This window comes from Equus caballus, chromosome 18, assembly GCF_041296265.1.
Source record: "Equus caballus isolate H_3958 breed thoroughbred chromosome 18, TB-T2T, whole genome shotgun sequence".
NCBI classification, from domain to species: domain Eukaryota; kingdom Metazoa; phylum Chordata; class Mammalia; order Perissodactyla; family Equidae; genus Equus; species Equus caballus.
In genome coordinates, this window is record NC_091701.1 from 27648459 (window position 1) to 27674000 (window position 25542).

Genomic DNA, 25542 nt, shown 5'->3' on the forward strand with positions numbered 1-25542 from the left:
TGGATATAGAATTGTTAGTTGACAGCTATTTTCTCTCAATGTTTTGCAGATATTATTTTATTTTGCCTATTATGTTGCGATTGAGAAGTCTATTGTCAATTTCATTAGCATTCCTTTGTAGGTAATCTGTCTTAACAGGTAAAGTTTCTCCTACTTTCTCTAATAAGTCTTTATGAAAGTCCTATTATCAGGACTTTTTCATTCTAACCTCTCTTTGCATATATGTTTGTTTGTATGTGTGTGTGTAGAAATTATATATATCTCTAAAGTACATATATAAATTATATTTTCTATATTTATATTATAAATTATTATAATTATATTTTATATTATTTATAAATTATATTGTATATAATATATAGGTATATATATCTTATACCTATATATTATATATACCTATGTATTATATAGGTATATACAATTTCTTATAACCTCATAACCCAAATACCCCTTATAACATTATAACCCTTACAAACATTTTCTAGTTAATGAATTCCTTCTAAGCTGTATCTAACATACTCTCAAAATCCTCAGAGTTTAACTTCAAGGGCTATATTTTATATTTCTAGAACTTCTAATTGGTTCTTTTTCAAATCTATCTGTACATTGTAATGATTTTGCTGTTTCTTTTTTGAATGTTTTAAACATTTTAAATCTGAGTATCTTATGGAACTATCTCTGATAGTTCCTTGGAGTATAATTCTGCTGTTTTTCCTCTTTCCTAAGTTTCTCAAGGTGGACTGTTACCTTGTATGTTTTGTAATTTTCAGTGGTGAGCTCATCTTTGGTAAGCTTCATCTTGGGGCATCATGTATGGCCTGGGATCAGGTTTTAGCACTCCAGATTTGCTCTCAGTTTGCTTCTGCTGGGAATATGTTGACATCTCAACATGGAGTTTTCAGAGCTATGCAGTTTAAACACCAAGCTCATATGAGGTGCATGTCTGTGGTTATAAATTCCCTGAGGTGGCTTATTTTCCATCCTGCACCCAGGTCCTTATTTTCTCTTTGTACCAGCATGCAGATTATTTCTAGTCTACTATTTCACTGAAGGGGTATCCCTTAAATGATCCTGGATTTATGTAAGAGGTTCAGTTTAAACCTCTACCTCCCTCCAGAATTACCAACGCCTTGTCATTCGTGTCTCTCTGAGTATGAAAATGAAAGCTCCTGGATTTCTGAGACATGACCATCCGCCTAGCCCAGCCCAGCTCTGACTCTGGCCTTGTTGGTTCATGTGATTACCACTTGGGCTCCTGGTTCTCTCTTTGGCCCCTGGAAATTTCTCTTACATTACTGCAAACTCAACAATGGATTGAAGAGTGTTTATTTTATTTTATCTAGAATTTCTAGTATTTGTATTTTCAAATAGAATTTTCAGCATATCTATACCATAATAATTCTATAACTATCTGGAAGTTTCTTCCTCATGTCCCATAGGCCTCTCAAAGTCAACTTGTTGCAAACCATTCTGGTGAGCTTCCTCTCAAATCTGATTGTATTCCAGTGTTTCCCATCTTGGTTTCACAGACTGGAAAGTCACTCTGATCCCTCCTTCACCTGCAGTGCCTGATCAATCACCAAGCCCCATCGATTTCTCTACTGTATGTATGTTGAATCAATCCATTTGTCTCCATTTCTACGGCCCCTACTTTAGTGTAAGCCACCATCATCTTTCCTTGGACCACTGAGACAATCTCCTAATTCTCCTCCCCTCCAATTCATTATTTATACTTGAGCCAGAGGAAACTTTCTAAAATCTAAATCTGATAAATTTACTTCTCTACTTAAAATCATTAATGACTTTCTGTTGCTCATTAGGTAAAATAAAATTTTTTTAAATCCTCAATATGGTCTCTTTCATGTGGTCCATTCATTTCTATCATTAATTAATCCAACAAAAATGTACTAAGCAGCTACTACTTATGGGCACAGGACTTAGAAACTGAACTTACAGTGTGTATTAGTTTGCTAGAACTCTGCTACAGACTGAAAGTTTGTGTCCTGTAGAAATGCCTATGTTGAAATCCTAACCCCGCGATGTGATGGTAAGATGTGAGGCCTTTGGAAGGTGATCAGGTCATGAGGATGGAGCTCTCACGAATGGGTTTAGTGCCTTTATAAAAGAGACCCCAGAAGCACCCTTGTTCCTTCTGCCATGTTAGAACACAGTAAGAAGATGATGGTCTGTGAACAAGAAAGCGGGCCTCACAAGATGTTGAATTTTTGGCACCTTCATCTTGGGCTTTCCAGGCTCCAGAACTTGAGAAATAAGTTTCTCTTGTTTATTAGCCACTTAGTCTATGGAATTTTTGTTATAGTAGTCTGAACAGACTAAGGACTGACTCCCAAGCAAATAACCAGAGACTAGTTGGCTTAGATGACAGAAATTTATTTTCTCACAATTCTGGAGGCTAGAAGTCCAAGATGAAGGTATCGGCAGGGCTGGTTTCTTTTGAGGCCTCTCTCATTGGCTTGTAGATGGTTATCTTCATATCATCTTCTCTTCATGTGTCCATGTCCTAATCTCCTCTTCTTATAAGGACACCAGTCAGATTGGCTTAGCGCTCACCCTAATAACTTCATTTTAACTTAATTACCTCTTTAAACACCCTATCTCCAAATCAGTCACATTCTGAGGTACTGGGTGTTAGGATTTCAATATATGAATTTTGGGGGAGACACAATTCAGCCCATAACACTGTGGTAAATTGAACCTCACCAACCTTTCTTCTCTTGACACTTTCTTGTTTCCTCTCTGCTTTCCAGATACTTCTCCATGCTCAGTGAGCTTCTATTTCTTGCCTCAGGGGCTTTATAAGACTGTCCCCGTCACTTTGAATGCTTTTCCCCTTATCTTCCAACTTTGCTTAGCCAAAAGCTAGATCTCAGCCTCAGTGTCACCTCCTCAGAGAAACATTTCCTGACTCCCAGATTAGATTAGGTCTTTGTGTTTTGAGTTCTTTACATCCTTTTTGTACCACTTCCCATAATTCTAATTAAATGATTAACTCTATAATTATTGAATTTCCTTGATCCTACAATGCTATGAGTTGTTAGATGCGCCATCAATTTCAAAACACTTGTAGGGAAAGGAAAGAAATACTACTCTATTAGTCAGCTATTGTTGTAATAATGCTGCATAAAAACCACTCCAACATTCAGCGGCTTAAAACAAGCATTTATTTCTCCCTCATGGGTCTGTAAGTTGCTGCAATTCTCTTGAACAAGACTAACTTCAGGCTCTGGGCTCCAGGCTGCGGGTTGGGTTCAGGTCTACGTCATGTAACTAACTCCATATGCTCCTCGGACTAGTAGCTACTCAGTTCATTGTATTCTCATGGTGAGTTATGGAAGTTCAAGCACAGGGAACATCCAATGCATGTTAAAGCCTCAGCTTGGACCAGGCACAGTCTCACTTTCACTCAGTTCCATTGGTCAAAGCAAGTCACATGCACAAGCCCAACATCAAAAGGTTGGGGACAGAACACTGCCTTCTCTAGCAGGAGGCACAGCAAAGGCACATGGAAAAGGGCATACATGTATAACATCTAATTCTATAATAGGGAGAAATCGGGAACAATAACTCAATCTACTGTAACTATGGTAAACAGTAGTACAAAAATTTTTATTATGTTTACTTAGATTATCCAAATGCGTTTGTCTATACAAAGATGCACCACTTTCTTCTTGTATTATGAGCAAACCTTCACAGTCAGAACCTAAAGCATCTTCTGATTCATTTTTGGTCACCAATGGTTATCTACCTCATTCTAGTGATCAGTCCTTTATATAACCTGGGTTCAGGACCTTGACCTCTTTAACACCTGTGTAAGTCTTCGGCATATAAAAGAATACCAGGGTTCTGTCTGCACTTCCAATCTGGTTACACTAAGATTCCGGCCCCCCACCCGCCACCACCAAAACTGACTCTCTTATCATAGGAATCAAAAACTTTTCATAAAAATCAACTACTACTTAGGGGCTGGCCCAGTGACAGAGCAGTTAAGTTCACAAGTTCCTCTTTGGCAGAACAGGATTGGCTGGTTCGGATCCCAGGTGCGGACATGGCATCGCTTGGCAAGCCATGCTGTGGTAGGCATCCCACATATGAAGTTGAGGAAGATGGGCACAGATGTTAGCTCAGGGCCAGTCTTTCTCAGCAAAAAGACAAGGATTGGCAGCATATGTTAGCTCAGGGCTAATCTTCTCCCCCTCCAAAAAAAACATTAAAAAAAAAAATCAACAAGTACTTGACAGATATTTGACACCTGAATGATAATCCTTCACAATGCATGAACCTCTGTGCTTGGAAATTCTACAATCTGTTTCTAACGTCAATTGTACTGTCTAGTATGTGACAGGCAATTCTTTTGAGTATGTCTTAACAAAAGGAAATACAAGCATATCTCCTTGTGGGTATCTTTCCCTTTTAGGGGGTCTGCAAAGGACTTGAGCGCTTCTTGATGACAGTGAAGTCCAAGTCCAGCCTTTCTCCAGTGACGAATAATAGCTTTACTCTTCCTCACTTTGTCATGTGGCTCTATTTCCATGTTTTTCTGCATATCCAATAATTTTCATTTCAAAGCTACCTTGGAGTTTAAGCCTTTGAAAGACATTTGAAAAGACAATTAGAAATCTAAATTTAAATTAAAATTCAACTCTGTATGGGGATAGCAATGTAAACTCAGCTGAGAAGACATTTGTTTAACAAGAGACACAGTGTCGACTATATCACAACTTATTCCTTTGCCTAATAGCTGGAAAGTTTCTTTTAACATGGATTGAAGGATCCATCCCAGTGTAACACTGGAGCAGACATCTGGAATTACGCCTTGCTCAGTTCTCCTACATCCCCCACCAAAAGTAGAGGAAAGTGACCCAGACAGGGTGAATGAATGTCCTTTGCACTGGGATCTGACTTGGATGCTAGACATGCTAGGTTCTCTCTTCTCAGATCATGTGAACTACACAAGAGCCATCTTTCTACCACATGGAGATAGCCTTCTAGAGAAAGAAAGAATCCAGAAGAGAGCCTTAAGAGAGAGAGAGACTGAGCCAGATCCCAGGGGATTGTCCTTGAGCAGGGGCTCTCATAATGCCCAAGATCATCTCCTAGCACTTTTTGACATATAAGCCAAGTTTTATGCCTATTTAATGTGAGTTGATTTCTGTCACGTGCAACCAAATTGAGCCCTGGATACTACAAAATAATAACCCACAGGAACAGCAGTGCTGCAACCAAAAATAATTTCAGAATAACTCAAGTTCTTCCTTTGCTTTTTGAACATGATAAAGTGTGTAGAGGTCTTCAAAAATCCCCCTTCGCCGCCCCATCCAGTGGTTCACGCACAGCAGCTGCTTCTGCTCTTCTACATGTCTTCAAATTCCAGCTTCATGTCAAGATAACCTCCTCCCCCAAATTTAACCTTTTGAACTTTTGTTCTCTCTCTCTTTCCTCCCTATTCTCATGCCTAAAGCCCCAAAGAACTTGTCTGTCAAAGCAGGACACACCTCAGAAAACAAGACACCATCTTAGCAAGATGAGGAACGACTGGGAACGGCCATGAAGGTCTGTGTGCCCCCTATTTTTATCCCATTCCTCCCCTTTTAGAAAACTTATAAAATGAAAAAAAAAATATGCCTTAGTTTTAAGGTTATACAAATGTTGTGTGACATTTGTTTTTTGTTTTTCTTGCTAACCCAATGCCTTCCACATACACAGTAGGTATCTCATAACAACTTTTTGAAAAAACAAAGAAGAAATTGACTGAATGACTGAATGAACATAAAGGAAGGCATGAATAAATGTAAAAATAAAACATCAAACATTTTGGGGAAATTATTACTGGGAAATTTTAAAGTCATGGTCAATAAATGCTTGACATCTAGAAGATTAAAAAATACATTTGTGGGGCTGGCCCCGTGGCCAAGTGGTTAAGTTCGCACGCTCCGCTGCAGGCGGCCCAGTGTTTCGTTGGTTCAAATCCTGGGCGCGGGCATGGCACTGCTCAATCAAACCACGCTGAGGCGGCATCCCACATGCCACAACTAGAAGGACCCACAACGAAGAATATACAACTATGTACTGGGGGGCTTTGGGGAGAAAAAGGAAAAAAATAAAATCTTTAAAAAAAATACATTTGTAAAACCCAAGTCATCCCTTCAGTTACATAAAAAAAAAGAAAAAACAAGAAATTTATAAGTAAAAGCAAGTCATTATATATTACGTATATTGTATCTATAGCTCAAGAAAGCTATCTAAAATTTAAATAATCCCAGTAGTAGTTGTAACCAAGTATATTAATTAGAGTTCTTTGTTTGCAAGCCACAGAGAGCAAATCTGACTCAATCAGACATAAACGTCTTTAGTGGAAGAAGCTGCAATGTGGGTTCCCTACCCAACAGCCATTTCCTCCCTCTTACCTTTGTGAACCTCGTCCTAACTTTGTTGGTGGGTCTATCTATCCTTCACCTATATGGGTCAGGCTTAGGTCCTGACTGACAGAAGTCATCCCCATTGCCACTGCCAGTTTACGCATGCATGATACAATGAGATGTGTGGGGAATTCTCCTGATGGGCTTCTGGGAAAAGGGTTCCCTGGTTGCAGAAAGAGACACAAGCAAGAACAAAATCTCTTCTCTTGTGTCTGGAAAGAGGGATGTGGCGAGGATGTAATGGCTGGATTTCTGCAGCCTTCTTTTGAACATAAGGGGGACAGGCAAAGAGAAGCTAAACTGTCAGGACGAAAGAGTGGAAAGACGCAGCCACTCTACAGCAACACTTTTCCCTCCGAAATGATAATTTTTCCTTACTGAGCAATTTAGTTGAGCCAAGTCTTTCTGTTTTTTGCACCTGACAGAATCCTAACGGATAGAGATCCATGTCAGAGCGAGGCTGGATATTTGAGCTTGGGATCAGTGGGAACCCCAGAAGATGTGGAGGTTAAGAAGCAGAAGCCAACATCTGACTTTTGGTGAAAATAGTCTGGTTTTGCTGCTTTCGGTCAGATAGACTGGATTTCCAAAGTTGTCTTTTTGTTCCTCTATTCAAGGCAAGATTCAATTCCCGGGCCTGATTATATTCAGTAAGAAAGAATTAATTCCTCAAACAGATCTTTAGGTTCTGATCGAAGGTTAGGTAGGTATTGAGCAGCCAAAAGTATCACATGCCTCCAACATCCACAAGCAGCTGGTTTTTCCCAAGACCTCCTGTCTTACGGGTTCCCTTGTTTCTTAGTATTCATTCTCAGAGGGCTAACATTTCTCCTAATCATCTCTTGTCCTTATTTCCTGCTTCCATAAAATTCTGTCTTTATTTTAAATCATGCCTTCTGCAATGTCCCCCTTGTCTACTTTCTCTATGTCTTCATCCCCCAAATGTGGAACTATATCTAGCCAGTTTTGTGTTTCAGACTTTCAGTGGAGGTTTGAAGTTACAGATGGAGATTACATTGGAGCATAAGCTTGGAGCTGAGTGTAATACGTCCCTCTAAGAAAAAAATTTAATAATCAACCATACGCCACCATGGGGAATTTGTTGCTTGAAATGTTATCTTTAAGTTCTAGCTTATGTCCCTCTATCCTATGACCATTTTCTTTTCCTCTCTACCAGGTTTTTTTTTTTTTTCAACTTCCCCAAATTCCTTTTGATTTCATAAACGGAATGGTTCTCCATCTTGTACTCAAAATCAAGCTTGTGCCCTTTCATGCATATCCAAGAACTCATGAAAGAGCTCTGTCAATACTTCAGCTATCTATCCTTTAAAGCAGGAAGCACTGTGACAGCTTTGGAATTAGGTTTTCCTCTATATGGTACAAGCTTGGGAAGTGCTTCTCTCCTTACTAATCTCCGTCAGCAGCCGGGGAGCTGTTTAAAGATTTATCCTTCCCTGCTTCACAGAAACACCTGTAGGGATTGTTGTGGATTTTCTCCCTTCTTTTCTTTTTCTTCTTCCCCATCACCCTTCCGCTTCTGCTCCTCCACCTTTTCCTTCTCTTTACCCAAAACAAAAACTGTCACTGTAATTTAATCCCATGCCCACAATTCAAATGAACAAAGTATGAAATCCAGTCAAAAGGAAAGAGGGAAATCAACTGAGCACCATGTGGTATGACTTCTAGGCCCAACTCTGAAATGTACTAGTGGTATGATTTAGAGTTGCTTCTTCTGAAGTTTGGGACTAGAACTACGGTTTACTTATATCACAAAGGTATTACAGAGACTAAATAAGATGGTGGATGGAAAAATGCATCTTCAACTATCCAGAACTACCCAAATGTAATAGAATAAGTACCAGCCAGTGGATTCTGTCATGGAAGGTCCAAGAGAACAAAGCAAGAACCCAGTGCTGACCACCTGTGATAAAGGGCAGAAATTCAGTCAAAGAGCAAAGAACTCGGGGACTAAGACTTCAGGGTGCCAAAGTCAGAGTGGGGCCAATAACAAGACCTGAGCTTGAGTTGGAGAGCTACTAGGATTGCTTTCATTTTTTTTGTAGAGGCAGATTTGATCTCTGAGGTTACTGCAGGTCCAAACTCAAAAGAAATCTTACCTCGCTCTCTCTCCTTTAAGGCTGAAGGAGCTAAGAGTTAATTACCTTGTTTTATTCGTCTCTTTTCCAAATTTTCCACATGGGCTTTTTCTTTAATTAGCCATCATATGAAACTAGAAGAATATTTATTATTTATTGTGTGTAGTAAATTTTATGGCTTTTCTTCTTAATTTTTAAAATGGGTGAATTTACTACTTCGCGTATTTCTCTCCTAAAAAAGCAATATTTTGGGGGGGGGTTGTTGTTGCTTTTATTGTTTGTTTAGTTGCAGTCCTCATCTGACTTTTCTTTGGGTCAGTAATTCTTCATAAAAGGCAAAATAAGAAAAAGCTCCTGGCATGTTTTAGATTAATTGGAAGAAACAAATAGTTTCCCATACATTTTTCTTATTCTTAATTCCTTTCTTTTCATCTTTTACCTAATTTAAATATGATACTTATAAATGCCCACCCAGTATTGGTTAAGTTAAATGCCTTAACTTCAGGGCTCTATAGTAACTAATTAAAATATATTTTATAAAGTGATTTTGATTGTCAAGATAACATGACTATGTAATGACTTATGGGCACATGTGAGTCATTGCTATGATTCTAAGTCAGCTCTAATGGGAACATCAGAGGCACACCTTCATGCCAATTTCAATCTTGACTATATATCTACCGCAATTCATTAGACTTGGGGAGTTCTGAATGGTTTATACATTTAAAGTCTTGCCTAACTTGTTTAGAAATTAACTGTTAGCCAAGGTACTCGGAAGGAAAGCACGTCTGAATAGTTCCTCCAGTTAAAACTGTCTTTATTTTTATATCTACAGTAGGTAACATATAACAGGGCATTATACATAGCCTTGTTTATTTTGGGTATTCATGGCTTCCTTCTAGATTGTAAATTCTTTAAAAGTACAGCACGTCTCTACTCCTTCATCTCCGTCTCCCACACTGAGAATATGGGTATCCAGCACAAGCTTCACGGAGGAATGTGGGACTTGAATGGAAAAACTGGTCCACAAGTATCAACCAAGTTTCCCTTAAGAGTTTCCCTTCGCTGTTTAATACCTGAGTGCAACAATCTAAGTTTTATCTGGAAATGACGATGCTTTTAATGAGTGTGTCTTATACCGATCAAAGCAATTTGAAAGCTTTGTTTGATAAGCCTTTTTTAAGCCAGTTCTAGCTTCTGCTTCTCGCATCTCCCTTTGCCCTCCACTTTCCCCAATTTCTTTTCGCTTTATTTCTCACATTTCTTTCTTTTTTGTACTCTCTCTTCTACTCTGTACACTTGAGTAATTAGTTAGGAAAAAGGAGTCTGACATTTTCTTATTGTCACTCAAAGGAAAACAAACCAGACCATATCTCTATAATATGAAGACCCAGTGGATTCATCTTTGAGGGAAAAAAATCTGACCAGAAAGAAAACAGATTTTAAAAATGTAACGATCAGATTAAAAAAATGTATACTTAGGTCAGTTTGTTTACTTAGATAAGGTAGTACCCTTAATGTTCACAATTATGTGTAAGTAAATAATCTAGGTTGATGGAGTTTTAGATGAAGCTGCTAAAACGAAAACGTTTGAGAAAACAGATATTGCTAAATGGACAGAGAAACTACTGGATACAGCAGCCGTTGAAAATTGAGAAGGAAAACGTCCAGAACACTCCCAGCTTATTGGGAGCGTGTTTTCATATTCTGCATGTGATTATCTATAAAAGCATTTCCAGGTGTAGCTTTTTACTGATACTACCTTGCTAAAAAATCAAGCAAGCAACCATCATTTGCTACTAAATGTTTTTATCACATTTTTCAAACCTTTTTCAGAACATCTGAGTTTTTAGTTTTCCCTTCTTGAGAGAGACCCCACGGTGGGAGACCCTGAGGCCAGCCCTGGATCCCCACCGCTATGTCTGGCCCGAATTGAAGATTCAGTTGTGGAGTTTCTCTAGTTCACAAAGCAAGGGAGAATTTCTCACTAAATAACTTGAGTTTCTAACTTTAAAAAAACAAAAACCTGCACATCTATTGCAAGTAAATGCACTCCCTTTGTTATACGGTATGCAATTAGACGCTTGTGAAATAAAAGGTAACTTAAATCAGAAGTCTCAGGGACCAGAATGTACTATTTTAAAACAGGGAGTGTCAAATGCTGTTTTTCAACCCAGCACCAAAGGGTATTTCACAGGTAATTTCTCAGGGCTGATGTTAGCTAATTATTAGCTACCATACCCTTCCTCCCATTCTAAGTGACTATCTCCTGGCAGAAAGACACAGCTAGGAGTGTTTTGTTTCATTTGTCCTTGGAGTTTTTATCAGCATCAAGAAGGTGGACTGAGCCAAAGTTAGAAGAATTCTGGAGCTAAGCAAAAAGTGACACATTTAACGGCCCCCATTAATTGGGGCTGTTACATGATTAATTTGAGAAAAACAGAAGAGACCGATTTCTTTACAATTCACAGTTGGATGCAACGCAGTAAAAGTAATCCTGTAAATTACATTTTAAATCTTCAACATATTCCGAGCAGATAAAATAGTGGCATGATTGACCAAACTCCTTTTAAAAGTACACATATTACGATGCATCATAGTTATAAACAGATGGTATTTGGCCTCTTTCCTATTCTCAACATTTGGAATTTCTAAACTATGTGAATTAAACAATAATATTTTATAAACATACAAGGGATTTTGCTCACTGCTTTGTTAACATAGAAATTATACAATGCTGACATTTATTTAAATTTTAAAAAGTAAACAACAGTGTGCATTGAAATAAAGCAAACTAAAATCAACATGGAGAAGTATGTTCTGTGTGCGTGCTACCTACAACAGCACTGGCCGTTTTGAGGGAAGACATAATGGGTCGAAGAAGAAATGGTAGCTTGGATGGGCCTAATCCTTTGTACTCCAAAGGCCCCTTTAACACGTCTCTATAAACAAGGGATATTTATACCATAATTGGCTATTTGACCATCGATGTTCATTTACTATGTAACCTGCTATTATGGAGTTAAAAGAAGTTCCCCTTCATTGGCTCGTCAGCTTTCATAGTAGTGAAAGTGTCCTCGCAGTTTTAAAAACACTTCCACAAACGGGAATCAGTCTGACACTTGTACTCAGAACGAGAAACATTATCATGATATCAATAGTATGTATTTTTTCTTTGGGGGATATTATTGCCAGAAGGAAAAGGAAATGTATCAGATCTTAATGTCATTTCCTATCTTTTCTAAAATTATAGCTTTAACCCTTTAGCCACGTTTTGGAAGGGAGACCCATCTGCTGAGTTGATGTACAAAATAGAAGGCACTTGGTTTTCAAACATTATTCCCAGATTTGCAAAGTTGTGCTGTGATGAATAAATAATGAATCAGATATTTCAGTCCATTTTATGATTTGTGAAAGCCCTGATTATCACTGCTTACAGTCTCTCCTCAAGGCACCGCCCGTGTGTTGGTGTTCAGCCTGCCAAGGGTAGGTTTGTGTGGCCATCCTCTCCTACCTGGGTTTACCCCTAGACTGCTCTTCTCACGTCTTAAATAACCAATCAGCTAATCCACATCTTCAAGCCTACAGTTTGAGGAAAATTTCAAACGAGGGGGCGGCGGGGGGCGGGGGGAATCTTGAGCCATAAATGCCAGGGATGGTCACAAACACTCCAGACTGAGGTTTCTTATATGTGTTGACGGGTTTGCATCACTTTAGCAGACAATCTTTATTGGTGGGAAACAGAGAGAAAATTATCCTATAGCCTAGATGGATAGAGACGCAAGGGGTATTCTTGAAAACAAGGATAAGGGGCATTTTTTCTCTTACACATACAATTCTAAATGTGTACACTCAAATAAATAAAGATAAATAATACTAGTGTATGGGAGGCTCTTTTAAAAATGTAGAAGCCTCAAATTGATATTAAACGTTTTTCCAAATTTTTCGGAAACTTAATTAGACCAAATGAGTGACAAATCAATGTGACGCTTCTAAACTTCCTCCGGCCTCAATACCGCTTAACCCCTCTCCCCTGCCTCCTAAGTAACCAATTGGCGGTTAAGAGGAGAAACAGTTCGTAATCCCAAACACCGGTAGGAAGTGAAAAGGAAAGCATCCTGGGGGCTTGGGGTGGGATGGAAATCACTCGTCTGAATATATGAGAGAGTCGGAGAGGAGTATTTTAAAATTAATAGCCAGAATCCCTGCCTGGAGAGTCTCTGTGCCCATCCCCACTCAATCCTCGGTGTTTGCTTCAGTTAAACTTTTTAAAAAGGAGAAGGGGATGAAGGTCGTTATTTTTGCTTTTGCTTAGTGCATCTTCATCGTCTTCTCTCACTGAGGACTGAGACTGGCCGACTCAGGGAACCAAGTTCAGTAAAACACTTAGACGAGGAGAGGCGAGTTCGACCCCGCCAGGGCAGCGCTGCCCGCGCGGAGGGGCCGCAGCGGGAACATGCGAGCCCCGCGCCGGGAGCTGGGGTAGCCGTGGGCCGCCCGCCGCGCGCGCGTGTCGGGGTGCGTGCCACTGTGTGTGCGGGACAGTGCGCGCGTGTCGGGCTGTGCGCGCGCCAGCGAGCGCGTGTCTGGGGTGAGTCCACGAGTGTGAGCGCGAGCGCGGCCGCTGCCCGGGGCTCGCTCGGCCGCTGCGGGGGACGAGCGCCTCGGCCGCGGGCACCTGGGGCTCCGGGCTCCGGGCGCAGCTCCGAGAGAGCTCGGTCCCGCCGTTGGGACCCCCGCGGCCCCCTCCTCCTCATTTTCGCGCCTGGAAGAGTGGAGGGCGACCCCCGCCCGCCGTGGACGGGACCGAGCGGGCGTCCAGAGCGGGCGCCGCGAGGATCGGGGCGCGGGCTCGGGGGCCGCGAAGGCGCCGCGCCGCTGGGGAGAGGACGCCCGGCGGGGCCCTGGACACACTCAACCCCCGGCGCCCGCGGAGGCCGCCAGGGGCCCGGCAGGGCGGCCCTGCCCGCTCTCGGCATCCTGGGCGCAGCGGCCCGACGCCCGGCACTGGCTCCTCGGTGGCGCGGGCCGGGGAGGAGAGCCGGGGCGCGCCGGCGGGCAGGCGAGCGCACGGTCGGGCCGAGGCCCGGCGCCCCGCCGCCTCCCCACGGCCCGCGGCCCAGCCGGCCACCCCGAGCCCCAGCCTGCGGCGCGGGGCCAGACCCCACCGAGGGCGGAAGAGGGCAGGGAGGGAAGGAGAAAGGAGGCAGCAGCCCCAGACGAGGAATCCTTAATTACAGATTAAAGGCAGGCAAAACCGTACACCACATTTTCCATGTGTCAGCTGACGGCAGCGACAAAAGGAAACACCACACGGAGGGGGGAAAAAGGCCGCTTCTCGTCTTTTTCCCTCCCTCCCTCTTTTATTATCTGTGCAAATGTAAAATACATTAGGTAGTGACTCTGGGTAGGTGGTGCCTGGGGCCAAATCGCAGCTGCACGCTCCGTCGTGTAGGAGGACAGTTCGCTGATGCACTCAGAGGTCTGGGGAACCTCTTACAAAAAAAGGACTATAAATACTCCGAGCACATTTACTTCTTAAAACTTCATTACTCATACATTTTTAAGTTTTAAAATTTGGTGCTTAAAGTGTGGCAATTCGTTATCTTCAATGAAATCCTACCGTGTGCGCACGTGCGCACACACATACACACACACACCCCTATACACATACATTTTGTTTTGCAGTTCTGTAGATTCCATTTTTTCTGGCCTGCAATGAGAGCATTAGAAATCCAGAGGAAAAGCCAAACCGATTCAAAGCCAGGAACAGAGCTGCAAGCACCAGAGAGCACAAGTTCCCCCCATGACTCTGCGGCTCAAGAGGAAAAAGGAGAGAGATGTGTGCTTTGATGCTTTTCCTCTTAATTAATTATGATTACAAAACAACCTCCACCCTTCCCTGGGATTTAAGATACTGGTTCCACTCCACCATGTCCTGAATTTGCCACAGAAGGTCGGGAAGTGTTCAAAAGCTAAAGCCCACCCTGATCATTACAAACCTCTAGTTCTGTGCCCTCATTTCTAACACTAAAGTTAGAGAGATGACTTTTGAGGGTCACCCTGAGCCACCAAGCATTACATTCTTGTGTTTTCTCCCTCTTATTGCTGGGTCAGCTTTAGAGGACTTTGGCTCTTTGGTAGTAACCTGTTTGCTGATACAACTCATGCGCCAGGTTGAAGGCAACAAGGCAAACTTGCTTAGTCATTTACCAATCCTCCTCTTTGTAGGTGATATTTTTCCATTTGTATTTTTTCACCAGTGCTTTTTTTTCTTTTTTTGCTGAGGAAGATTTGCCCAGAGTTAACATCCATTGCCAATCCTCCTCTTTTTTTGCTTGAGGAATATCAGCCCTGAGCTAACATCTGCACCAATTCCTCTATTTTGCATGTGGGATGCCTCCACAGCATGGTTGATGAGTTGAGTAGGTCCCCAGTGGGGATCTGAACTCGAGAACCCAGGCCACCAAAGCGGAGCATGCAGAACTTTAATCATGCAGGCCACGGGGCTGGTCCTTCACCAATGCCATTTTTCCCACAGCATTAAAAAAAAAAATTTCAAAGTGCTTTATCCTGTGGTTCCAGTTAAGTGATTTGCCCACATCCCAAATAATGCCATTTGCATTCAAGATTAATAGCTGCATATCAGTAATTCTTAAATACCTCCTGGTCCATATTTCCAATTTCAATGTTTCCTACATTATTGGCCAGGCAAATGCCTGAACCAATACGTTTGTGGACTGGTTGCCTGCCAGATGACAGCAGCGTTACACTCAGGGAATATGAACACGGTTAAGTTTCTGCTTTAGTCTCTTCAGTTGCAGAAGGCAGAAAACTTCCTTAGTTCCCACCTTCCCCAGAAGTGGTGGCAGATTAGCAGATTAATAAACTAATATAAGTCACACTAGGTTTCAAGCCCACCCTCCTTCTGATACACATTTAGGAAAACGTTAAAATCTCCCTTGAAGCATCTGGCCCTTCTATGATTTAGCCACACCTTCTCCACTTTTCCGCTTTATCCTTCAGCAAAATAAGGTGAAAGAGCAAATTAGGAGCTTTTTTCCCCTTATAGCTTTCCAGTATTTGAGAGCATCATCCTGTTGCTGTTGTTTTAGGCCAGTTGTTGTTATTCATGTTTTTACCACCCACCAAAGGACAGCAGATTAAGTTTATATTAATAAATGATGTTCATGACTAGGTTTCTAAATGCCAGAGATATGATTTATTTTTGTAAATGGGTGGAGAAAGGAGAGCAGAATAAAACTAGCCCCTAAGTCATTCAAAGTCCTTGGCTTCACACATCTATGTGGGGTTTTTTTTTTTCCTTAAATCTTTTGTATGTACCTCTAATTTTCCTTTAAGTTCTATTATTATGGACTACTTTTTGACTCTTTACCTTTGTCCATAGCTTCAAATCCTGTGTTTATTATAGTTAAGTTTATAAAAAGTATTACATGTTCCTCTTTTCTAAGTGTTTATAATTGTTCCTATTTATCCCCCTATCCCATTAAGAATTTCACAATAAAATCCTGCACCAAATAAATTAAAATCTGCAACTTCAGACACCCAAGGAAGAGGACATTAATCCCCTTAATAAAATACCCAGACCTCCCCCTCTGGATTTCAGCTCTTCCTAATGTAACGTTTAGTAATTGCAGCTGGCTCGGACAGCGCCCTCCCTCCCTTTCATTCTGAATCATATTGGCCTTGTTTAACCTTCAGTTCCTTTCCTACCCCCCACATTTGTCCACGTGCTTTGCTTTGACCATGTTTGTCTCTCTTTCATTTTGCTGCCTGGATTGAAAGCAATAAACAGAGCTTTCTAATAGTTTCATAGTTTCTGCTCAAAATCCACTCTACCTCCCCATTCAACTATTAATGCTTTGTACAGTTTTTATGCATCCTTCCGTGGTGTGGTTACCGCTCTGCTCTCTGTTTTTCTGATTGATCGTTAAGTTACGCTGGCTTGTGAGAACTGCCCCCATAATCCCGAAGCAGAGGCTGTGCCTTGGCGAGCTCTTTGCCTTTGGAATGCCTTCCTGGAGAGGACAGGCATTTTGGTTTGACTATGATTCTTAAGTTACAATTCAAGGCTAATTTGTTCAGTTAGGTTTCTGCTCTGAGCAGCTCTGTTGCTCACTGTGAAGTCTTCCATGAGGCTGCTTTGTTGAAGGGTGTGTTGTAAATGCAAGATGTAATAAACTTATATTGTACTTGATTATCAGTTTTCAAACCAGCTGCATGCTTTGATATCTGTGTAAGGAAATATCGGAAGATAATATACCATTGGTATTTATTACTCTATAATTAAGGATGTGTCAGTGTTTCCTTTAGAAAAAAACCCTTATTTTCAGAAATTCATATCTCAGGCATAAATTTCCCTATGAATTACAGTCTAATACCATATTAGAAGTATCTTCTTTTTAAGTTATCCCTCCCCTTCCTTTTCTTTCCGGGGAAATAAGTTTCAGGATGTAATTTCTGGGTTATCTATGGGGGATGAGAGGAAGCAGGCCCTATGCTGCACAATTAAAGGTGCTTCTGCCGCCGATGCCAGCTGCTCCCTCTGCTCTAACCCTCATGCACCGGGCGAGATCGTGGGGCCTGCCTTTTGGATAAAGGGCCAGTCTTACATCTGTGTGGACAAACAGCTTCATCGATGAATCATGTGAAAGGCAAGAGAGGACTCGGCTGTTTAGAAATATCACAGGTGTCGCAGAGTCTGAAATTTTAGTACCAGAAATCAATTCTTTTGCATTCTTCTCCTGATGGTCACTTAGAATACAAATGTGGCCAGGAGTAACAGGAAATAAATCTACAGTAAGGTACTAGCAATTTCCCAATCCAGTTTTCTTCTGATTGTAAGAGAAGCAGGAGAAGGAGGAAGGAGGGAAAAGATGGAGAGACAGACATTTTCCCCTTCCCCTCCTATAACGGATGGTCTGGACCAACTGAACTGACCACAGCCTCCAGAAAGAGGCTGAGTTCCAGACCTGCCTCTACCACCATGCTACCCAAAGCAGCTCAGGTTCTCCTTAGGCCCTCAGTGTCCCCACGTCTAAAGTGGGGAGGTTACAAAAATAAACGCTTACCAGGAGGGCCAGGAATGTTACCTAAATGTATAAACCCAGCAGAGTGTAAGACCACAGGGAGCAGCAGGGGCCTGTGATGGATGTAGACACAGAATGCCTCCCTACAGGCATAATAATGGTCATAAAAACACTTAAAATATTGGCACTGCTACATGGTCTCTCATGCCGTCTTTAATATCAACAACATGGGCTACATAGCAACTTCCTACCGTCCTTTTCACTCTCTTGCTTGGTGGAGGGAGACATAGAAGGGAACAAGAGGTCCAACTGAGTCATGAACACTGAATTTGGTGTTTCCTGAAAGACACACAGGTGACAATGACTCTCTCATGCAGGGAAAGCCTTTATACAAAACGTCTGTTTCTAGGGGCTGGCCGGGTGGTGTAGTGGTTAAGTTTGTGTGCTCCACTTCAGCAGCCCAGGGTTTGCTGGTTCGGATCCTGGGTGCAGACCTAGCACCGCTACCACTTATCAAGCCATGCTGTGGCGGGTATCCCACATATAAAATAGAGGAAGGTGGGCATGGATGTTAGCTCAGGGCCAGTCTTCCTCAGCAAAAAGAGGAGGATTGGCAGCAGATGTTAGCTCAGGGCTAATCTTCCTCAAAAAAAAAGGAAAAAAGAAAACGTCTTTCCGTTTCTATAACATAGTCTGGCTCCTAAATATGACATCATATGACGCCTTACTTTCCTTGTTTGTGAAATGACAGAAATATTACATTTTCAAATATAAAGGACTTCAAATTCCTAGAGAAAGGTGTTACCCAAGTATTCCTAGTAGAAGTCACGTCTTCTAGCCCTTCACCTTAGGTCTGCTATTTAAATACACTAACCAATAGGATAGTAAGACAAGCATTTTAGATTATCTTCCAAGAAACATCAATTTTTTTTTTTTTGGTGAGGAATATTGTCCCTAAGTTAACATTTGTGCCAATCTTCCTCTAGTTTGTATGTGGGATGCCGCCAAGCATGGTTTGATGAGTGGTGTGCAGGTCTGTGCCTGGGATCCAAAGCTGTGAAGCCCAGGCCACCAAAGCAGAGTACACAAACTTAACCACTACACCACCGGGCTGGCTCCAAGAAACATCAATTCTTTATATCAGTTTATGAGAACAATTATGAACCTGTCCTACGGTTGAAAGTCATTACCGTAGAGCTGTGGGAGAAAATAAGGAATCATTCAGGTACTGACAGACAGTGGGAGGACCCCTGAAGACAATGACCCCAAATTCCAATTTAAGAAAATGGGCCATAGGGTGAGTGGGGATCTTGGTCCCTGAAGACATATGTACCTCACATGCAGTTAGGGCAGCCTGATGATATAAGAGAGGACTCCTTTTCATGGGATAGACTTCAATGAAAGTAAAGAGCCCACAACTGGCTCTTGTGTCTTACGAGGAAAAGGGACAGGTAAACAGTACAGCAAGTGGGCAGAGTGGTTAGATCAGACAGCTCTGTGCTCTGCCATGAAGCTCTGGATGTTCCAAGATGAAAAAGACTGGCTCATGTAACACTTTTCTTCATCCTCCTCTCATTACCCTTCAAAGGGGAGTTTATAGAGCCAAAATTTTTCATCTTATATTTGTAACGCCACAAGCATTAGTTAGAAATGGTGATCAGCAGCCCCAGGAAAAAGGAACCTTCCACAGACAGTCAGGTTCAACTCTTTTCATAGTATGATTTGTTTCAGGGTCAAGGTTAAGTCCTTGGCTCCTGGTAAGCAGAGGAAAGTCTTCTCATGCAAAACTGGCAATTAGGGCAATTTCTCTCACTGTCCAGGGAAAATGGTTTTCTGAGTCCATCAATAGTTTAGAGTCAAGAAATGTTAAGGATGGCATGGGAGCAAAACTAACCAAAGGATTCATAACTCCTATCAAAAGATCTATCCAATAATAACATTTAAGACATGTGACAAGTCATAAAGAGTAGGAATAAGCCTTTGCGTACTATGACTCAGTTTAGGAAATAGAGCACTAACCATACAGAGAATATGCCTCTCCCAGTTCTAGCTCTGTTCTTTCTTCTCTCCTCCTCTGACTTAATCATTCTTGTAAATTTCATGTTAATTCTCATGCTTTTTGTTATACTTTAATCACAAACGTATATATCTTTGAGCAATATGAAGAGTTGTTTGCATGTTTTTAAACTTTCCCAGTTACATTTCAATGAATAGCTTTGAAGGGAGGGTGCATTCTAGAAGCATTAGTTGTCCCACATCTCAGTTCAAATTTCAAAATGAAACATGTTTATGTCAGTAGTTTATCATGTACTCTCTTCATTGTTACTTGTAAAATCTGATATTAAATACCACCCAATTTTCCAGTGAAACAGAAAGGCACTTAGAGTGACGCTTGTCAATAGTCAATAGAAGAATAAAACTCAGAATATGTCAACATTAAAAGACAGCATGGACTATCATTTGAAAACTGATTCTATCACCCAGAGAAAGTATCTTGAGACTTAAATGAGAAATTTTTTGTGGCTCATAATATTTCTGGGTAGCAGATGCTTCCTCAAAAACAGATTTTACTTTTAAAAATATCAAATATAATTAACACCTTCAACATAAAATGAAATCTTTGCTTCCAGATGCATTTCAAGGTGTTGAAATGAATCTATGCAGCCCTCCATGGCTACAAGTTTCCACTGACTGGCTGACTCTGCTGCCATCTTTATGTGGCCTGTCTGAAGAATGGAGAGCTTGAGCAGAGCATTTAAACTTAATTGTATTTGAAGGATGCTTATTAAAGTAGGAGCATTTTTGAGAAAGCTCTTCTGACCTATTCCTGATCAACATGGTATAAATGAATTGGTTAAGAACTAGGTGCCCTGCTATTTAGTATAAAAACACTTAGCCAGAAACACAGATTAGGTACGTTCAGGGAAAGCATCCTGGACATTTTGTCAAGGTCTTGATAATGGGCAGACTTTTAAAAGATATTTAAAATTAAAATTGGTTTAATGATTTATCTTAAAAGAATAAAATTAACAGAATTGAATGTTTAAAAAAGAAAGATCAAAATTTTCAACAACCCTACTCAAAATAAGAAATAATGGGAGTGCTTGATCACTGCGGTGAAAGTAAGGGAAACAGGAATTAAAGAGTCAACTTGTATTCTCAGTTATCCTCTGACTTCAACAAAATATGGGTTAACTTACTTACTAACACTCCATTCCACCATATCATGGGTGTTGAGAAGCGTGTGCGTGCGTGTGCGCACACACACACACGGATATGGTTATCTTTTCAAATGTTAAGAATTACACATTTACAAAACTTTTTATTGCTTATTTGCACTAATACCAAATCTGACAGCTTAGTTTTAAGAAGTGGCAACTTTAATGTAAATTTTTATTCCAGAAGGAATGCTGGCCACAGCTAAGATGACATTTGAGTTTATGGGTGTAGGAAAAAAAAAACTCCATACACAAGTAACTTTCAATATTCTATTTGCCAAAATCAGGAAAATATTTAAATGTTTTGGATGTACTATCTGAAAGGTAGTTAATGTTTTTTTCCCATCAATTAGTGAGAAAACATATATGGATAGTTGTGCATATAAGATCTTATCCACTGTAAAATGTGAGCCCATTATTTTCAGAACAGTAAAACGTAGTGAAGTCAGCACTGTTTCTCAGCTGTGAGATAATTTTATTTTGAGAAGACGTCATCTATGACATGGCACCTTTCTGACAGATGCGAATTTACTGGTCTAGTTCATCTCATTAGATGATAAACCCTGTCCAGGAGAAGTGTCTAAGAAACTCATGCATATTTATATCTTAACTTTTGCACTCAAAAGGAGCACACCTCATAGATTCCGAGTTCCACAGTCTCAGACCTGAAGGGACTTCTGGAATAATTCCGGAGACTTTTGTTTTATGGGTGAGGAGGTGATTTGTTCAGTGACTTCCCTACAAGCTAGGACTCGAAGCCAGTGCTGTGATGTCCATCATACATTATGGATCTCACACTGGTTAGGGAGAGGACTCTGTGCAAACATAAAGCCTGTTGTTTCTAATTCTTACTCTTTCTGCTTTTAAATCCCCAGGCCTCACGGACCCTGAACTCCTGCTTTCTTTGATCTGCAAGACTGCTTCTATCCCCAGGACTCTATCTGACTCCCTGAACTTGCTCTATTTCCTGCTTACAATTTTGCCACCTGTCAAATGGGCCCTACTGAACCATTGCCTGCTCTATCTCAGATGCCTGCTAGACCACTCAGTCCTCCCAGAAGCCAGAGAGCCAGGCTTGGTGCTTGTCCACCCACCTCTCCCTGGCTGCTCCTCACTTGCAGTGTATAGAAGTTATTCATTTAAAAGCTAGGAAAGTTACAATTTACCTGTCAGTAAACAGAAGATGGTTTATCAACAGACTTTACCTTAATGACTACAAATGTTTACCTCCTGCTTTCCAGAATGCAAAGAAAAATCTTGGAAATGTCATAATATCTTACAAACATTTGCAAAACAGATACTTGTTCATCCGGAAAAGAAACAATTGTATTCGTTGTCTCTGACACAAGGAAAGTGTTCAGTGAGAAACATACTGATAGATGTATACACTTACACGTAAATGAGATATGTTAATTAAAACTTGCAGTGGGCACTTTATTAAAAATTTATTTTACAATCTAGCTGTTCAAAACATCTTTACATCAACAAATACAGCAGCTTGACTATTGGAATTGTAAGTCATTTATCTTGAAAAGATTATATTTGTAGCTGGATGCAAATATTTTCCAGGAATATTTATATCAAAACTACTGGTTTTGTTAGAAGCATTTTGATTTCTCTATTTTTACCCCAGGAAAAAAAAATTAACACAAGTATCTCAGTGTTCATTTTATGAGCAAGATGGCCCCACTTAGTGTATTTCCCATGTTTGTCTGAATTACAGCTGTTTATCTTGCAACTTTCTTTAAGATAAATTAAATGCAAATGTAACTCTGTGAATCATGGGAATACCTGCCAGACCCCTTATTAATACCTTCACTTAAAAACCCCTGTGCCAGAGAGTCATTAATTTGCTAAAAGTGCTAAAGCAGCCCTTTGCCCACAAACAATTCTGAGATGGCTGCCCAATTAGTACGGTAGCATTCCGATCCTCCTTTCAGACCCTGTGGCCCTTTGAGGACACAAGAAGGCTCCGATGATAACCTGGCAACCTAGGTAGAAACCCAGCCAAGTGTGAGCGTTTGAAGCTGCAGTTTGGCTGCTATCGTGTCGGCGAAAAGAAAGAATTCAGGCACCATGTCATCCAGTACAAAGGATAAAAACGGATTCAACCGGAAATTCAATGTGGCACCACATATGGGATACATGAGTGCGGTTATACAACAGGCCACATATTTTTTTTTGAACAGTCTCCTCCATGTGATGCCGAGGACATGTGTAACCATCATAACGTCTCTAGGAATCTGTATTTAATTTGAGTTGGGGTGGTGGCAGGGATTGGAGATCTGAAGCCGCCACAGGTTTGTGGCAGATGGCTCTGTGTCAGCTATGACAAGCAGCCAGGCTCAGCTTCCTCTGCAGATTTTCTTTTCTCTCTGATCAGGTAAATATGGGCACACTCTGGAAAGTTCTACAGATTCTGCCTTAGGCTGCAAGTTTGTGACTTAGCCCCATCTGTCACAAATCTTCCCTAGGTTCTGTTGTAAGCAGAGACCTGAATTTACCATGTAGGGCTGCCCAAGAAAAAGGAGCCATTTCACCCTGTAAGAGGAGGGAGAGAAGAGAAAGCAATGAAGAAGCATTAACGACCTAAAGACTAAAGTATGCTGAAAATTCATATCGCAAATCTGCATAATTTACGTCAATTAGATTTCAAAAAGCCCCCTAGTAAATGGTTCTCGAGTTTCTTCACCTCAGGAAATCCTAGTTTCTGATTGGTTTAAAGTGTAACTGGATTTCCAGCCATAGGGGAAAGCTCTCGGTTCTTTTACAAATGGGTACATCCTGCTGCACGCATATTTCCTGGTTTATGTTATGGATGACAGCTATTAGAAGTTTATCATAACTTGTAGCTTTTATAAACACAAGATACACAACACTCTTAATACATCTTTTTGCTAACGTGAATTTTACTTTTAAGTGGTGAAGGCACAAGAGAAATGCCATTACTATTACGTGGAATTTATAAAGCACTTCAAGTTTACAAACGGGTTTATATTCATGATTTCATTATAGCAGCACCTCAGGGGGAAAATGCTATTAAGAATTAAGAAAAAACAATTCTTCCAAGTTTACAGATGAAACATATAGAGGCCAAGAAGTTCACGTAGAGCCAGGCTACAAATGAGTAGCAGAGAAGGACAAGAAGCCAAAACCTCTAACTGATCTTAATCACCCAAAGTATACCTATTGTGCTAAAGGATTTTTGCTTTTATTTTACTTAGACAAATCAAAGGAAAACCAAGCCAAATAAAATCAAGGAAGGAAGCGAAGAAGGAGAGAGAGAAGAGTAGGGAGGAGGAGGGGATGGAGGGCAGGGAGAGAGAGAGAGAGATAAAGACTGAGAATTTGCCTTATATTGTTCTGGTGCTGCCGAGAGATTTTAGAAGTTCTAAAAACGTCACAAGCTTTTAAGTTTTCATTTTTAAGTAAAAAGTAATGACTTTAGAGGAGTGTTAATACTAGTGAGCAACACCTATTCACATCTAGAGTACAAGCTTAAATTCAAAGGGACTATAAAGTGGCCAGTCTCTTGAAGGAAATGTAAAGTGGCTTGGCTGTGGTTTGGGTAGATATAGCCTGATATAATTAAGACAACCACAAATGGTTTTTCTGGGCACTGAGTCTGAACTGTAAGCCTAAGCATTGTTTGGAATCACTTTTAGGTAGAAATCTGAAAATTCTTCTCTCCTCCAAATAACAGCAGGTTATAAAGGTTTCTGGAATGGTGAAAAACTTGAAGAGAACAAAGTAGAAATCAGCGTCTATCATCTGAAAAATCTTAAGGAACTACAGGTCACTCTCATAAAGCACAAGAAAGAATGGCATCTCTTTTTTCACACAGAATATCGTTCAATTTGTAAGTAACAGTAAATGAGAATAGGATGGGGATGAAAGTCTATTCCCTTAGTGTGGGCGGTCTGTATTTTATACAACTGGCCCATTTGTACTCCTGTGCTATTTTGAATACTGGTAACAAGGGAATGTCTATAAAATTTTTTCTAAAGCATTTTAAAATACAATGATCAAACGTTCTTTAAAAGCATAAAGTACTGATCTCATATAACCGTTGGGAATTTTCAGTAAGTAAATTCACATAGTAAAAACGAGGCAAAAAAATACACCTTTACAGTATTAGACTTGCTTGGGTTAGAAAAGGAGGAACTATTGTTAGTGTAAAAAGTCAATCCTGGGCTAATTATTTTATGATCGCTTCTAGAATCTTGTGTTCAAGTTAGGTTTCGGAGTCACAAAAGAGCTCTCTATTGTAGATGAAATGAAACTTTATTTATGTGACAAGTACGCGGTCAAGGCGTCTAATCCACTTAGAGAAGGAAATGTCCCTAAAGTATAAGAAAGCTGCAATCAATGACTTAAACCTAGATGCAAACTTTTTAAAGAAATGGTTTGATTTCTTAAATTAAGAAAATGGTTTTAGATTTTTAAAATAATTAAGAAACATTTAATTTCTACATGCATTGCATTTGTCTAAAGATCTTAAGAAAAATGTGTGTGTATGTGTGAGAGAGAGAGAGAGAGAGAGGGAGGGAGAGAGAGCACATTTGCATGCACATGAGAAATTTAAAACGCTTCAATTAAAGAAATTCAAAAACCATTTCAGGTGAGAAGTCATGGGCATTGTGTTCTGTAGTAGAAAGAGTCACTTTAAGAAAAAAAAGTATCAAATTCTGTTTCTGCTTTTCCGTTACTAGCATTCTGTTTCAAATTCTGCTTTAAGTTA

The 25542-nt window shown here is 40.5% G+C and overlaps 1 protein-coding gene across 50 annotated transcripts in view; it reads right to left on the reverse strand.

The window, feature by feature from the left end:
* The window catches only part of GTDC1 (glycosyltransferase like domain containing 1), a 423749-nt gene that overhangs the window by 35219 nt on the left and 362988 nt on the right, over positions 1 to 25542 (reverse strand). For 18 of the 50 annotated variants that reach the window (XM_070240812.1, XM_070240817.1, XM_070240806.1 and 15 more), the window contains one exon: positions 15852 to 17922. The exons of 16 other annotated variants lie outside the window; for them this stretch is intronic. In XM_070240812.1, coding sequence (XP_070096913.1) covers positions 17803 to 17922 — 120 coding nt within the window. In that variant the 3' untranslated portion in view covers positions 15852 to 17802. Of the gene's footprint in view, positions 1 to 15851; positions 17923 to 22201; positions 23343 to 25542 lie in introns of those variants that run through there. 16 more of the 50 variants (XM_070240828.1, XM_070240823.1, XM_070240819.1 and 13 more) reach the window with 1 other exon arrangement.